Source organism: Myodes glareolus, chromosome 3, assembly GCF_982192425.1.
Source record: "Myodes glareolus chromosome 3, mMyoGla1.1, whole genome shotgun sequence".
Lineage (NCBI taxonomy): Eukaryota > Metazoa > Chordata > Mammalia > Rodentia > Cricetidae > Myodes > Myodes glareolus.
The window spans coordinates 27,384,837-27,401,375 of NC_142028.1; the positions used below are offsets into that span (position 1 = coordinate 27,384,837).

At 44.2% G+C, this 16,539-nt stretch overlaps 1 protein-coding gene across 21 annotated transcripts in view; it reads right to left on the reverse strand.

Moving 5' to 3' along the window:
• Positions 1-283: 283 nt before the first annotated feature.
• Positions 284-16,539, reverse strand: part of Znf384 (zinc finger protein 384) — a 31,677-nt gene continuing 15,421 nt past the window's right edge. For 7 of the 21 annotated variants that reach the window (XM_087904223.1, XM_087904224.1, XM_087904225.1 and 4 more), the window contains exons 3-12: positions 14,724-14,790; positions 14,188-14,425; positions 13,905-13,952; positions 13,371-13,707; positions 12,503-12,595; positions 7,579-7,803; positions 6,747-6,929; positions 5,261-5,339; positions 2,234-2,392; positions 284-1,817 (exon numbers count right to left, since the gene is read on the reverse strand). In XM_087904223.1, coding sequence (XP_087760349.1) covers positions 1,437-1,817; positions 2,234-2,392; positions 5,261-5,339; positions 6,747-6,929; positions 7,579-7,803; positions 12,503-12,595; positions 13,371-13,707; positions 13,905-13,952; positions 14,188-14,425; positions 14,724-14,789 — 1,809 coding nt within the window. In that variant the 5' untranslated portion in view covers position 14,790 and the 3' untranslated portion in view covers positions 284-1,436. Of the gene's footprint in view, positions 1,818-2,233; positions 2,393-5,260; positions 5,340-6,746; positions 6,930-7,578; positions 7,804-12,502; positions 12,596-13,370; positions 13,708-13,904; positions 13,953-14,187; positions 14,426-14,723; positions 14,795-16,539 lie in introns of all 21 variants that reach the window. The other 14 variants (XM_087904233.1, XM_087904222.1, XM_085687109.2 and 11 more) reach the window with 8 other exon arrangements.

Below are 16,539 nucleotides of genomic sequence, written 5' to 3' on the forward strand. Positions count from 1 at the left end.
GGTCTGGACTTCAAATCCCAGCAGGCCAGGTCCTGACCACTCCCCAGGGTATTTAAGTGATGTCCTGAAAGAGGAAGGTTTCTGTGGCTTCCTGGTTCCCCCTCGGAGCCACTCGAGAGCGCAGAACTCCCATTAAACCTGTATATTTCTTAATTTGGCTTATTTTGATTTGGCTTGATTTGGAATTTTGCGTCGGCAGGGAGCTCGCGTTAGGAAATATTCCTAACACTAGTATCTTCCCCAGTCTTTTCCCACGCTAGCTTACATCAGTAGCTCACTGCTCTCATCCTTAAACATGAATTTATTTCTATACAATGTTCTAAAAACACCCCTTAGTTTGTACATAAGATTTTTTCATTTTTAAATTGCTTTATAACAACTGTATAATTCCTGATTATTTTAATTTCTTTTCTCTGAAATCTGCCATGATTAAAAAAAATTAAAAGGTAAAAGAAAATTAAAATGCCATGGCCAGAGGACAAAGTGGAGAAAAATAAGACAAAAATAAAACATCAATATGAAAATTCTCAGAGATAATGCATTTATAAACACAGAAATGGTTACAACAAAGATGGCCGTGATGAGCAGGTATATATATATATATATATTTATATATATATATATTTATATATAAATCCATGTCCGGCATCTGACCGTGGCACCTAGGGAGCTAAGTCCAGTCCTTGTGTGTGCCCTGACTTCTCCCTTCTCTGCAATACCCTGGCTGGGGTTTTGCAGAGAACACAGCTCCCATAGCTCCTTGGACTGGCGTGGTGAGGCAAAGTATATAGGCCCTTGGTCGGCAGAGAAGGAAGGAGGCTACAAGTAAAAATCATAACCCACACTCTTATAACCACCCTTGGTCACCTGGAGAATCTCTGGCACCTTGGTGACCATGTATTGGCTACCGGCCTCCTTACAAATAAAAAAAGGTAGTCACCACCCAATATGAAGTGAGACCATGTAAGGGAAAGAAAATGGCTCACAGGGGTCAGGCCACGTGCAAAACCTGTTCTTTTACAGGTAAGCGTAGAACGGAAGGTTGGTTGTATTTAGAGCTTCCTTCTGTATTATCTGGGAGGACCAGCCGCTAGCCTTCTATTGGCCCCACTTTGAGGATGAGAAGAGAGGAAGGTAAGTGCCCACATTGGACAAGATGTGAGGCCAGAGCAGATCCTCTCTCAAGCACCAACCCCCAGTTTTAAAGCTCTGCTTGGATGGGGCTGCTGGATAACACTATCAGCTCAGGATTCCTTTGTCAATCAGGAGCAGCTGAGATTAAGGATGGTTATCTTGCGAAGGAAGCCATGCCTGAGGACCAAGGAGCTGGAGACAGGACTTGTCAAGGAAGAAGAGAACGTTCCCACCAAGAGGAGTTGACAAAGGAGGGACCAGAACTTCTTCTCCCTCTTTCCAGTGGATGGCAGTACGGATCTCTAAGAGCTGGCCAGGTGCTCCACCTGGATGGTGCTGGTGGTGACAGTGAGGCAGATGTCTTTATGATGCTCTGCTGTCTTATAGGGGGTCAGGTCAAAGGAACATTGGGGTGGAGGGTTCGGGTTGCTGTCCCCACCACCCCCACCCTGGGGAGCTCCCCCAGGTGACTGGAAGTGTGGTGGTTGTGGTGGTGGTGGCTGTTGTTGCTGCTGCTGCTGTGATGCCTGGGAAGCCTGGGCCTGGGCCTGGGCCTGGGCCTGAGCCTGAGCCTGAGCCTGAGCCTGAGCTTGGGCCACTGCTGCCGCCGCCGCCGCTGCTTGCACTTGTTGCTGGAGATCAGGAGGGTTGTGTTTGCGCATATGTTTCATAAGATATGTTTCCTGAGAAAGATGGTAAAAAGAAGTTAAGATGAAAGGAAGGGAAAGACATGAACTGCAACTATCACCCTGGACTCTCACTCTGTCATGTCTATAAAGGGATACTCTGGAGCTGGACCTTTAGAAATCACCATGGACACTGAGCTGGCAGAGAAAGTTATTTTTCTCAAAGATCTCCTAGTAAAGCCATTTGATAATGGCCTGTTCTAGAATCTCATAAAAAATATCTGAAACCTTTCTTCATCACAAAAACTTTGCCTTCCATGTCTAGAATAAAGAATCCCCGCTTATGGTGCTAGTTATCTCTGAGTACTGACTCTAAGACGTGAGAGCAGGGGCAAGCACATGCCAAGCGAGTCACAAAAGATTTCCATCAAGAAGAGACACAGACATGGGAAGAGAAAATACTAAGCACTTACCGATGTGTATGCCCGACTACATATTGTGCAGGTATACACCTTGGCGTGCTTCACCGTATGTGTAGATAAGTGAGCCTCTAGTGAGGCTGCATCTGTGTATGCTCGGTGACAATTGTGGCACTTGAAGGGTTTGTCTTTGTTGTGCTGCCTTCTGTGAGACTGTAAACAAATGAGAGAAACCAAAATGAATACTGTTCCTTCCTTGGCCTTTATGGAGAGCCCCGAGGTAAGCACAGGACATCCCAGCTTCCCATTCTATAAGGTAGTAGAGCTGCTTTGAATGAAACTTCTAAGGGAGGAAATGTATCTCACAAGGCATACAGCCAAGGTCCTAAATGTTACAGTGACTTACATCTACCTGGTCTCCCTCTTCCAATGGCTCTTAAAGTGAGGTTTGGGATTCCCTGACCCTTTACAGGGCCTCACAGAATAAAAACTCTTCAAAATAATGAGACAAGGACCAAGGAGAAGGGTCAGCAGATGGAGTATTTGCTGTGCATTAAGAGCCCTACTTGAGATCCTAAGTATCCACGGAAGAGCTGGATGTGATTGGTGTGCTGTGCAGGGGCAGGAATGAGGTTCCCAAAGGTTCACTGGTCTAGGCAATCATGGTGAACTCTAGCTGTGGTAAAGAACAGTCTCAAGAAGAAGGTACAGACCCTCAAGTGTTACCCATGCTCACGCACAAATAGCCATGACATATCTACACACATAAAATACAAGTGTTTGCCTTTGCACTCTTGTTCTTTCATGTTATAGACTATCAGATGAAAGAACACATTCACTTTTAGCCAAGCAACAGATTGAAACTTGCAAAAATTCTAGGCATAACAGCACATACCTACAATCCTAGCGCTTAAAGGCTGAAGAGTTAGGATGGTAGATCCAACACCAGCCTGAGTTACACAACACACCATTTAAGTATAAAAAAAAATCAGGTGGGTGGTGGTGGCACAACTCTTTAATCCCAGCACTTGGGAGGCAGAGTCAGGGGAATCCCTGTAAGAGTTTGAGAGCAGCTTGGTTTACAGAGTGAATTCCAGGAGAGGCTCCAAAGCTACACAGAGAAACCCTGTCTTGAAAAACCAAACCAAAACAAAAACAAAAAACAAACAAAAAAATCACAAGGGTTGGGTATGTTGCTCAGTGGTAGGGTGCTTGCCTAGAGTGGGCTGTGGAAAAGAAAACTTGTATAATATCATTCTCCCATTAAGTTCCTTTAGTGGGATTTGAGAATATTTGTGTTCTATTAATGCTAACACACAATTGGTTTATATATTGTGATTGCTTTTTTGTTTTCTGAGAGATTTTCATGGAGCCCAGGTTGTCACCGGATTTTAGACATTTTTATGTGCATATTTGTAGAGACGCCTGGGTGGTCAGAGGACACTGGGTTCCCTGGAGTTGGAGTTACATGTTGTAGAACAATCCTCTTGTACAGTATGAATATGTATTACTCTCAATGGCTAGTAAAAGCTGATTGGCCAACAGCCAGGCAAAAAGTATAGGCTTGATGATCAAATTGAGGATACAGGAAGAAAGAAGAGTGGAGTTAGAGATTTGATGGGGGATAGAGAAGTAATCAACGGGCCATGCTCTTGTTGTAGAGTGTAAATAAATATGGGTTAATTTAAAATGTAGAAGCTAGTTAGTAATAAGCCTGAGCTATTGGCTAAGAATTTACAATTAATATAAGCCTCTGTGTGGCAATTTTGAAGCGGTTCCCGGGACAGGAAAACTCTGCCTAAAGTTATGGGTAAGGTATGCTAAAGTTATGGTAAAGCTACCTGACATGGATACAAACCCAGGTCCTCTGCAAAAACAGCAAATACTATTAACTGCTGAGCCATTTCTCTATACCCTAATTTTTTGTTTCTTCTGTCTATGTAGTCCAGATTCGTTCCAGGCACATGCCATGATTCCCAGCCACCCAAGGGTTTTGTGTTAAAATGTGGTATGTACTAGAGCCTGAACCTACTACAGCCTGGCACATGCTAGGCAAGCACTGTCAGTGAGCTACAGAACCAATCTTTGCTTCCTTTAAATTCGATTAGTGAGTGTGTGCGACTGCCATGGCACACAGGGAGAAGATAATGGGCAACTTTTACCAGTTATTCTCTCCTTCCACTGGCGGCTCCAGGGCTCTAACTCAGGCTTGCACGACAAGTATGTTTAACTACTGAGCCATCCCAGAAGCCCTAGTCCTTCAAAAAACTTTTGGGTGTATGTTCAGGTGTACATGCATGTGGAGGCCAGTGATAACTTTGGTGTCATTACTCAGGAGCCACCCACCTTGTTTTCTCAGAGAAAACAAGTTAATAGTTATTTGTATAAACAGTTAATAGTATTTGCTGTTTTTCTCTCATTGGTCTGGGGCTAGCCAATTTGGTTAAGCTGGCTGGTTGGAGAGCTCTGAAGAGCTGCCTTTGTCCATTTTCCAGTGCCGGGATAACAAGCACATACCAAAACTACTAGTTTCTGTTTTTTGAAAGTAGGTTCTAGGGATTGATTTCACACCTTCATGTTTGTGGCAAGCACTTTATTATCTGTTGAAGAGCTAACTCCTCAACCCTTTTATTTTTTTTTTTTAAATTGAGACACTATTATTAAGTTGCCAGACCTGATCTGAACACATTTTGTACCATAGGCAGGCTTTGAACTTTGGATACTCTGCCTTGGCCTTCCAAACAGCTGGGATTAAAGGCGAGCAGGCCCAGCTTCATCTCAGTAATTTAATTTATTTATTTTTTTTAATTTATTTATTTATTTATTATGTATACAATATTTTGTCTGTGTGTATGCCTGCAGGCCAGAAGAGGGCACCAGACCTCATTACAGATGGTTGTGAGCCACCATGTGGTTGCTGGGAATTGAACTCAGGACCTTTGGAAGAACAGGCGATGCTCTTAACCACTGAGCCATCTCTCCAGCCCCCCATCTCAGTAATTTTAAAGAGAATTTAGTTCTCCACCAAATGTCAGTCCCAAGTCTTTAACTCAAGGTCGTATGTGGAAACCAGATACTCACCTGCAGATTGGAGAGTTGTGTAAAGGCCTTCTCACAGCCTGGATGTGCACATTTGTACGGCCTATCACCGGTGTGGATTCTGCACAGGAGAAGAGAGTAAGAACATCAACAAAGGTCACAAAGACCAGCTCTGCACCAGACCGCAGGCTCTTCAGGTTTGCCTCCTGAGGAACCTGCACAAGGCACTAGCTTTAGCTCCTCTGACCTGGAGTGGTTTGTAGTACCTGATTTCTGGTTATTGCCTATAGCACTCAGCTCAAGGAGAGTCTCATTGTGCTGGGAGAAGAGGGACTTGAGGACTCAGCATCTGGGACACAGGTCATGATTTGGTACATACATCTGCTCCTATAATAACCATCCCATGGTGAATGTTCAGAAATAAAAGGTAACTACAATTGTAAGGAAAAAGAAAAATACACAACATTTCCTCCATGGTCCCCACCCTACAGACAGAAACTGTTCCTTCAACCTTGAGCATCATAGCCAGAGATAGTTCTGAAATCAAAGGACAGGTTATAATGACTGTTGAAAGTAGAAGAGACATTAGTGGAAACTCATGGAAATTCCTAGGGATTCCCCTACCCCTCCTACCCCCCTGCAATCTAAGCCCCTAGACAGGAAATCCTGAAGTTAGAATCAATCTAGCCTCTTCCCCAACACCACAGGACCCTATATCTACTAAGACAAGCCCAGATGTGAGGATGCACCAATATCTGTTTCTTTTCAAGGACTTCAGAACTGTCTCTACGATCAAAGTCTCAAACACAGGATGACAACAAACTCCTCAAGGTGGTGTCTGACCACTTTTGGGTAAGAACATCACATCCACAAGAAGCAGGGTGAAAATAGCCAACTGCCAGGAATCTGGACTCCACTTCATCTTGAGACATCACCGAAGGAAACCATCAGCTCTTCGAGTGTCAGACCCCCTTCTCCCTAGTAACTCCATATTGATGGATTCGATGCAAGCAGGAGCTTTAGTCTGTTCCCAGTTCTTGGTGAATGTTCAGTTCAGTTTCCTTTTGTGCTCTACTCTTGGCACCCTTGGAATCTTGCTTGTTGCTGTTGAGTGTATCCAGGCCGATGCCAATTTAAATCTGATTATATCTCCCATTTATAATTGGTGTCTTGAGGCTAGAAGGTCTTCTAAAACCAAATGTCTCTGTTTTAGCACCAAAGAAGAAATCTGGTAAGATGTGTGCTTGGTATTTTCAGGGAGGAAGGTAAAGGAAATCATCATCTTTGTTCCGAGTTTGTCTCTGTCTTTAATCAATCAACAAATATCAATCACTGTGTCTTTTTGATAGAGTTTGTGCTTCAGAAAGGTTCTCTTGGCATCCACTTCTTTTCTCTCTGTTGCGGTCACATTCTCCTCCAGCCAGGTCTCACTCCCGCCCCCCGCATGCGGGTGGTTGTATATGTCCGGGGCGGGGGTGGGGAGGGCATGCCAGCGGGGCGGGATCAGTAGCCCGCCCCTCTCCCTTACCGTGTGTGCTGCTGGAGGTGGGAGAGCTGGCGGAAGGCCTTCTGGCAGTAGGAACAGTTGTAGGGCTTGGCCCCCGAGTGGATACGGAGGTGCTGAGCCAGGTAGGAGGTGTTGGCGAAGGTCTTGGAGCAGTGTGGGCACTTGTGGGGCTTGATGGTCTCCGTGTGCATCTTGGAGTGGATCCTGCCGGAGAGGAGAGGAGGGAAGGGGGGAGGAGGAAGCAGTTCGACACCACGGGCTCAGTGCTCTGCTGGGTGAAATGATGTTGCTTGACGGATGAGAGCACCCCCTCCTCCCTCCTCCCAATAAAGCTCCGGCTGGAGAGGCTAATGAAGAGGACACCCACGTCTAGGTTGTTGCTGACTGCAAGTCGGTGGCTAGAATGGCAGTGAGATGATGAAGAGCTGCAACCCACGGCTCTCGGTAACCTTACAGTACTCGGTCTTGTCAACCCTCGGCCTTTTCCTAAGGTTGCACACTCACCACAGTTACCCTGTTTCCAAATAGCAATTTGAACATAGGCCAATACCGCCTGTTCCCCATGGACCTGAAGTTGAATGCACACCATGGCTCTGAACTGAAGCATATAGTAAAAGCAGGGTCTGCTCTGTAGAGGATTTCCAAACAGACACAGAGAGAAACCACAAAAATCGTTCCAGAGTCGGGGACTGGAAATAACAATTTTCAAGGCCCCCCACACTGCTAGAATACAGTTTAATTTTCAGACAGTAACAAGAGAGATTAAGATTTCAAAAGGCAAAAGAGAGAACAGTTGGCACAGGCCACATGGTCTTGGTGTTTTGTAGCCAGGTGAGGGGAGGAGCAACCTTACCGGGTGTGCTGCTGCAGATGGGAGAGCTGGCGGAAGGATTTCTCACAGAAGTTACAACTATAGGGCTTGGCCCCCGAGTGGATACGGATGTGCTGGGCCAGGTAGGAGCTGTTGGCGAAGGTCTTGGAGCAGTGCGGGCACTTGTGGGGCTTGGTCTCGGTGTGTGACTTGGAGTGGATCTGCATCTCCGACTTTGAGTAGAAGGTCAGTGAGCACATCCGGCACCTGGCCAAGCAAGGACAACATTAGAGCCTTTCCACCAGGAGGTGCTGCTGAGCCTCACAATCCTGCCAAGAGATGTCTACCTGACCCCATCTCCTGTTCCAACTACATAGTGAGGCTTGTAGAAGCTTTTCCTTATTCCTCTTTTTTTTTTCTTTTCAAAGAAAGGGTCTCTTGCAGCTCAAGCTGGCCTTGAAATCATTATGTAGCTCAGGCTGGCCTTCAACTCATGACCGTCTTCTTTCTTACCTCCCCAAACTGGGATTATAGCTATGTGCCTCCATGCCCAGCCTAACACAGTGCCGAGCACTCAGAAATACCCAATAAGACAGGTAGATATTATGATCTGGGTGAATATATATCTGTGGTTCTCAACCTTCCTAATGCTGTGGTCCTTTAATACAGTTAGTTCCTCATACTGTGGTATCTTCCAACCATAAAGTTATTTCACTGCTACTTCATAACTGAAATTTTGCTACTGCTATGAATTGTAATGTAAATATCTGTTTTCCAATGGTCTTAGGTGACCCCTGTGAAAGGGTTGTTCCGGTTGTGTGACCTGCCCCCCCCCCAGGGGACACAACCCAGAGGTTGACAATCACTGATACAGACTTTAGTGGTACAGCTAAGGTTTCAAACTTTTCACGGTAACTCCCATTCCTAGCACTCCATGTTGGTCTCATGGTATTTCTCAAGCCCCCACCCCCCATGCAATAAAGAAGGAAAACTGCATCTCCAGACAACCGTCGTCTTAGTGATTTTTCCTACTTCCTTATTGTAGTGACTGCTAAAGAGATGGAGATGGAAAGTACCAGAATTTCCTAATCCATATCTGGTCTCTATCTTGTAGCTGATGTTTCATTAATCACCTGCCTCTGCCCCCAGCCTCAAGCCAATCAAATGAGAACCACTTTTAAAACAAGACAAGGAAACGGTTAGTACTGGATTATAATCCTTACATCTTAACAAGAATAAAAGAATTGAGAAGCAGTGATCGCAATGCTACACCTTTTCTTTTTCTTAGCACATGAAGCCAATGCTGGCACGCCCAGGTGACACCAACAGCACCTGAACAGACTTTTACTGGTCACCTGAACCAGTGGATCATTCCTGCTCTGACACTACACAACAATATCAAATGAGCAAGTTAAACCACATCCCCTTAGACTTTACTGAGTAAAAGTAATTTATACATGAGTTAGGAATAGCTTTGCCAGGGCACCCTATGAGTTAGCAGAAAAGGAGGTGGCCTGGAAGCCAGGCCACTAGGGTAAGCTGCTCTTCTCTTCACCTTATCTTTGTAAATCAAACGGTATGGCAAATGATTCTTGCACTCTTTTCAGAAGATTTTGAAATTGCTGAGACCAACACTAGAAAAAATTCCCTCTGAGAAAATGGTATCTTTGTTGTGGTCTCTGTATTAATGCTTTCACTAAAACTCTAGTAACTGATAACCAATATTCATTCTCTACTTACTGTAAGTCTGAAGAAAAGACTCCCAGTTTATCAGTCATTGGCTATAGACTGAGACACCCAAACATTGCAGGAAAGATCACCATCAAAAGTAAACGGTCAATGGGGAGTCTAGATACCAGGGCTCTAATCCAACAGTTAGTTACAGGTTGCCTGTTAACCTAGACCGCAATCTTCTATTCTTTAAAATGAAGATATTAATTTTTGCCTCTAGAAGGGCCAGCAAGCACTCAAGACCATCAAAAGTAAGCTAAATGTTCTTTATTAATAAAATGGCATTATTGCTAACAGCCTCAGTTTTGATGGGTGAGCCAATGACCATACAAATATTTTATAAAGACTGCAGTTAGCAATTGGATATAATACCACTTATAGGACACAAGTTGCAAAGTAAGTTCCTTAGATAACTAAAATTTTGCAGATTTTACAGTATTGGGGCTTGAACCTAAGCCCTGCCACATATCAAGTGCTCTACTACTGAATTGTATCCTCAGCCCCAAGACATTTTAATTCAAATATTAAATTTAATTCATATATTTTAATTTAAACCCCATCACCCTTAAAGTTTATTATGAAAAAGAAAAAGATCCTGGCACTCAGGAGACTGAAGCAGGTCTGTGATGGGCTTGTATTCTAGCTTGAGCTATAGTGAGAGGCCCTGTGTTGAGGGATCAGAAGAATATCTTCAAAGCTTTAATTAGAGAAGAATCTGAAAAACTTAACAGAAGATAGACTGGCAAACTGGGTACAATGGTACATGCCTGTAATCCCAGCACTCTAGAAGTAGGAGGCAGGACAATCCAGAGTTCAAGGCCAGCCTGGGCTGCATGTGACCCTGTATCAAAACAAAACAAAGGACTGGCAACAGAGTAACAAGTCTAAAAAGATCCTAGAGTATCATGGCAATGCCAGTGACAAGGGCCAGGTGGCCATCATGATGCAGCTGGAGAATGACAGGGACCGAGGGAGGTACTTTCAAGCACCTTTGTTTCTACTCAGAATAACCTGGCAGGTACTCTCCTAATTCTATAAAAAGAAATCCCCAAAGCTCCAAAAACAATTTGTCAAAGGGCAAGCTATTCACTCTAATACCACAATGCTAAGCTAACACCATGCAGAGGCTGAATATCTCTCTACCAGGTGAAGGCACTGATCTTGGGTGACCACTAAAGTACAGGCTGTGCCTCCCTAATGCAAAAGCCTAAAAATCTGAAATCCTCTAAAACTTCCTAAGCAGTGACATCACACTGTAAGTGGGAAATTCTATATGTTACTTTATGATACAGATGGAAGTCAAAACGCAGGCTCACTAAAAATACTATGTTACTGTTAGACTACTTATATAAGGTATAATTGAAACAAATTACCGCCTTTCTCTTATTTAAAGCTTGAACATGATTTTATTAAAGCTTAAAAGAAGAACTGCAGGGAAGGCAAACTTTAAAAAGCTTGGCAGATGTCTAAAGGGGGGGACAAAGAAGAAAGCCATGTCTTTGGAGTTAGGCATGAAGGTTCAGCCGCAGGAATCTAGCAGTTACATGGGTCGGAGAAACTTGAGAGAAAGAGTAAGCAAGTCCAGAGTGTTAGGAAGAGCACTCCGAGGCCTGAGCCACTGTCTGGAGAGGGGAAATGTTATACCGACTGAGACCAGCTGACAGACCCAACATCTCACAGCAGTCCCACAGCAGCTGACTGATTTTGGCTTGAGATGCTATGTAGACCAGGCTGGCACTGAACTGATCCTCCTGCCTCAGCGTCCTGAGTACTAAGATTGCTGGTGTGCTCCAGCTACCACATCCAGCTTAACAAATTTCCATGATCAGACTTGGGCCCCATCCCCAAGGTATCTCATTATATATGTGCAAATATTCCAAAACTTGAAAAAAATACAAAGTCTTAACCACTTCTCGACAAGGAATATTTAACCTGTATTTAAAAACTGGAAGTTCTAGGAGGTCAAATAAGTACTTTACTGTAGGGTGCTGGGTAGTTAGAAAGCTGATTCAGGACAGTTTTGGCAGTGGGAAGGGAATGCTAGCCCACACATTATTTAGTCCACTGCTTCAATGGACACCATGTACATCAGATACAGTGAGAATGGTATGCAATATAATGGCTGGAATTCAACAGTCACTTTGAATTATTATAACCAGTTTTTTTTTTCCTAAGACGCTGAAAACAATTTAAATGTTCAAAATATTTTCACACAATAGCTCTGACTGACCATCCCATTTATGTAAATGGGAAAAGACTTCAAGCTAAGCTGACCTGTCCATAGCAACAGCACCTAATCCTCCAACACCAGTCACGTTGCTGACAACTGGGAAGAAGTAGTTGACGTACAATACACCAAAAGCAGGATTCTTTTTTTTTAAGTTCAATTGCACAGTAAGAAAGTCAGGATTCTTTGTGATTTAGAAGATTCCTTTGGATTTTAGAATTTTAAGTTTCTGATGGAATTTTTTTCAACTAGGACATAATTAGTCAAAGTTCAACTTCAGGGTTCCCTTTAATAAGTATAGGGGCTTTCAAGAATTTCAAAAACACTAAGGGCAGAAGGTCCTAGAAGGCTTCCTTCCAACTATGTACTCACAATTCTTTGTGTACATATACATGTATATATTCATACAGAGTTGGGAAACTTTTAGCATGGAGAAAAAAAATTAACTTGGCAGAACTGAGGACCCTTGTCAACCAAAAGGGCTACCTCCACTACTTCAACATGGTATATAAATGCATCTCATGTCACAATGACCTCACTTTAAGCAAATACATTAAAAAAAATCCAGGTATCTACACAATCAAGTAATAAGGGATTTTCATTTCAACTGATATAATAAAAGAATGCCTTTAAATGAATCAAACTTGTCAGGTACCTTTATAATATGGTATGATGTAAACATTTTCCAGGAACACTTATTGTATAAAGTGGGGTACACCTGTAATAATAAAGCTACAATGAACTTCTGAATTACAGCTGGAATTCTGCATAGCAACACCGCCCTCTTTTTCACGTAGAAAGAGGTATTTAAACAGTGTACTTTTGGATACTTTCCATAGAACTATACAATTCAAGTAAATAATGCTACGTAATGATTAACTCTAATCTTTCTGACCTTCCCAACATGTTAAAAATTATCTATACTCCCAACAAATGGGAGGCATACAAAGAATTCTCCCCATTTTACAGATGAGGAAACTGAGGCGCAGAGAGGGGAAAAGGACTTGCCCAGGGTCACACAGCAAGTTCGTGGTGGAGCCGGGAACTGAATCCATGAGCCCAAGGCTCTGTCCATTTCCTGTGCCGCAGTTCCCTTCGCTCCTAAAATGGGAACAACATTGCCCATCTCGGTACACTAAGGACAGAACCAGTCTCCCAGCCATGCAAATCTGCCCCTGTCTATATACAACAAGGCTGTGATAATAATTAACCCATTCTGTACATCGGGACCAAGTGTCCAAAACCCACTAGGGACCCTGAAAGTTCTCAGGGAGATTAAAGTTATTTTCCTTTCTAAGGGCAAGGAGTTTCTCTGTACACAGGGCCACGTGCCAATATGCATGTGCTTTTGTGGAACAACACCGTGAGAGAAAGTGGAGGATCAAAATGACTTCCAGGAGTTAGAAAGTGAGCAAAGAAGTCACTTTATAAGTGTGCTATTCCTCCCACCTTTTCAGGTAGATTCCTCCCATCCCAAACCATGCAGGGGCTGATGGATGGCACAGGGTTAGGTAAGATGCTCACCAGAAAGATTTCTTGGAAAGTCAGAAACAGAAAGGAGAAAAAAAAGGGAGCTGCAGACATTGTCTGGAGCCCAGTTGGAAGCCTTATTGCAAGAGAGAAACTCTCCTGTCATTCAAAAATCAGTTACGGATGATGACGTCTGAGTTTTAAAGGGAGGGTGGGCATGGAAGAAGGGGCTAAGCAGCTAAAGTGCCAGCAGCTCCACCTTCCTATCACAGGACACCTGGACATGCAAGTGGCTCTCAGGTGGACAGCTGCTGAGCAGAGCCTGACTTGGGACAGGACCCAAAGAAAATAGGGGAAGCTTGAAACAGTGGCCCTCAACCCATCCTGCCGCTGCTTTGATTCCTACCTGTAGGTCTTGCCATCTTTGTGATGGTCATCGTCGTCATCGGGGGCAAGGACATAAGGGTCATTCATCTCAGGAAGCCCTGATTCCAGCATCCGCTTCTTCTTGCGGCCCCGAGGAGGTTTAGGAGGAGCCACATTGCCACCTCCACCACCACCTCCGCCTCCTTCCTCAGCTAGGGTTGATGCTACCTTCTTAGAGAGGTCGGGGACCACCTGTAGGGCTTGTGAGCCAGGGGGAAGAGCTGAGACAATCATGGGAGCCGATATAGGGAAGGTCTGAGCTGATGACGCTGTGGTCACAAGAGAGCCTGAGGGGGATGTGATTACCAAACCAGGACCTAGGATTGGGAGAAAAAGGAGATAGGGTCATGCTGTTCACCTCTGACCTAATCTATTTCATTTCCCCCAGATAGTGTCTAATCAATCCCTCACCACCACCCTCCAGCCCATTACTATTCAGGAAATCCCAAACCCTGTACAAAAATAATGGTTTGCTAACCCCTGTCCCCAGACCCCTGGTAACAGTGAGATTTACCCCTTGATTGACTCCCTTCTCTTCTCCACCTCTGAGAACAGGAGACTCCTTGATTCAGAGAAGGAAAGAATGTCACCTCCTCAAAGGCAGGGACCGCATCTTCTACTTCTTTGTATCCCCCACAATGCCTAGCACATTGCTAGGCACACAGTAGGCACTTAATAAAAATCTGATTGAGGAATTAAACACATACCCCACTCCCCATGTCCGCAGAGCCCTCCAGACTGGGGTCCTGATCATGAGAGATCAACACCTCAGATTGGAGAGAAGCAAGGGCGCTTACCCGCTGTCATCAGTCCTGTAGATGGCACAGGGACCACAGTAATGTTCTGGGTAACAGATGCCTGACTGTGTGGGGTCAGCTGCTCTGACTTGGACTCTGTGTCCATGCTAATGCCAGAGGACAGGGACACTGAGGCAGGTACTGTCAGCAAAGTGGGATAGTGAGGTGGCGCCAGTCCACAGCCCTTTTCTGGCAATAGCTGATCCTTCATCTTGTTGATGAACATTGTGTTTTCAATCTAAAAGAAAAGGAGGGGGAAGAGGAGTACCCTCTTCAGACTGAGCAGGCCTGATTTTTGTCTGCTCCCTAAGGATGTTTCATTGCCTTCTCCTTGGAGATCAGGGAACAAGGGGCTGACATCTGCGTTTCTGGACAGGAGTTAGACCCAGACACTATGGGACTCTCAGTGATAGCGGACTCAGTGAAGCAAGGTGTGTTTTACTTTGCTTCAGCCTCCATACAGTAAGAACATCATGAAGAACTTACTTCGCAGAGCTGAAATAAATACTGGGAAGAACAAAACAAACACCACTTACCTGCCCTGAGACTGTGGGGATAGAAGGCCAGAAGTACGGGTTAGAATTGAAGTGAGACTCTTCCATTCTACCTGAAAAGAGACAGACCACCACCTCACACCTAGGAATAACTACTGAACGCTAGTAATGGAGAAGAGCAGTTGATGGAATTCGGGTCTCTGGCACCTGACCACGTAGCGGGGAATTAACAGTCAGGACCTCCACATCTAGACCAGACAATAATATGGCACTCAGGACACTGCAGGCTGAGGCCAGTGTGACTACTTATTGAAACATTCTCTAAAAATAATGTATGAACAGAAAGGACCACCAAGCAGTATGGCCCACCCCAAAACACAATTTTTAATATTTATGACAAAATCTATGCACATCTCTGAGCCACAAAATGTTTGCCAAACTTCAGAAAGTCAAAATTGGTACTTTACTTTGAAGAAAAATGAAGCTATGGAAACGAGATGCACCAAGGCCACACAAAGGTCACAAGCTTGAAAACAGTCATGTTATCTTTCACTGTTCCCCCTTTCCTTCATTCCTTAAATCCATTTTCCTCGAATTTTTTTTTTATATTTCCAATCAACAAATCTATGAGCTACAATTCTACATAGCTTGGAAAGGTTTTAGCCTGGCAGCCAAACAATCTGAACAGCCCAAGCTGGCATCAAACTGGTGATCCTCCTACTTCAGCCTCCTGTCTACCTAGGATTACAGGTCGGCATGCACCACACCTGGCCGATAATCAACACTGGAGTAGCAGATGATACCTGGGATAACGCCCCACAAATCTCACCAAGACTAAAGAATAGGGTGTCTCACTGGGTTACATACACGAAGGGCTGAGCAGAAAGAACCAAGGAATTACCAGTCTAAAAAATTATAAAGGAATATGTGTATGTATACACACACACACACACAGTGTGTGTACTCACGTGTGTAGGTGCCGTTTGAGGCCAGAAGAGAGAATTGGATCCCCTGGAGCTAGAGTTATAGGTGGTTGTGAGCCACTCAATAAAGTACTGGGAACTGAACTTGGATCCACTAGAAGACAGCACTTTTTTAAAAAATTTATTTCTAAATATTTATTATTTATTATGTACTGGGAACTGAACTTGGATTCACTAGAAGACAGCACTTTTTTTAAAATTTATCTTTAAATACTTATTTATTTATTATGTATACAATATTCTGTCTGTTGTATGACTGCAGACCAGAAGAGGGCACCAGAACCCATTACAGATGGTTGTGAACCACCACGTGGTTACTGGGAATTGAACTCAGGACCTTTGGAGGAGCAGACAATGCTCTTAACCTCTGAGCCATCTCCCCAGCCCCCAAGACAGCACTCTTCAAACACAGATTACCAGTTTTAAAAAGGGGTTCTGGCCAGGTGTGGTGCATGCCTTTAGTCCCTGCACTTAAGAGGGTAGATTTCCAGTTAGCTTCAGGTTAGTCAGGGCTAAATAGTGAGACCCTGAAAGAGTTCTGAGGTCTGAAGAGATAGACCAGCAGGTAAGGGTTAAGAGCACTTGCTGCTTCAGCCAACACCCTCTTCTGGCTTCTGCAAGGGACCTGAATGCATATGTGCATACATACATGCAAACACATGTACTCCCATGTATAAATAATAAAATGAGCCAGGTGGTGATGGCGCATGCCTTTTATCCTAGAACTTGGCAGGCAAAGGCTGCCAGATCTCTGAGTTCGAGGTCAGCCTGGTCTACAGAGTGAGTTCCAAGACAGCAGAGACTACATAGAAACCTTTTCTCGGGAAAGGATAGATGGATAAATGGATAAACAAACAGATAGAATTAAGGTGAAA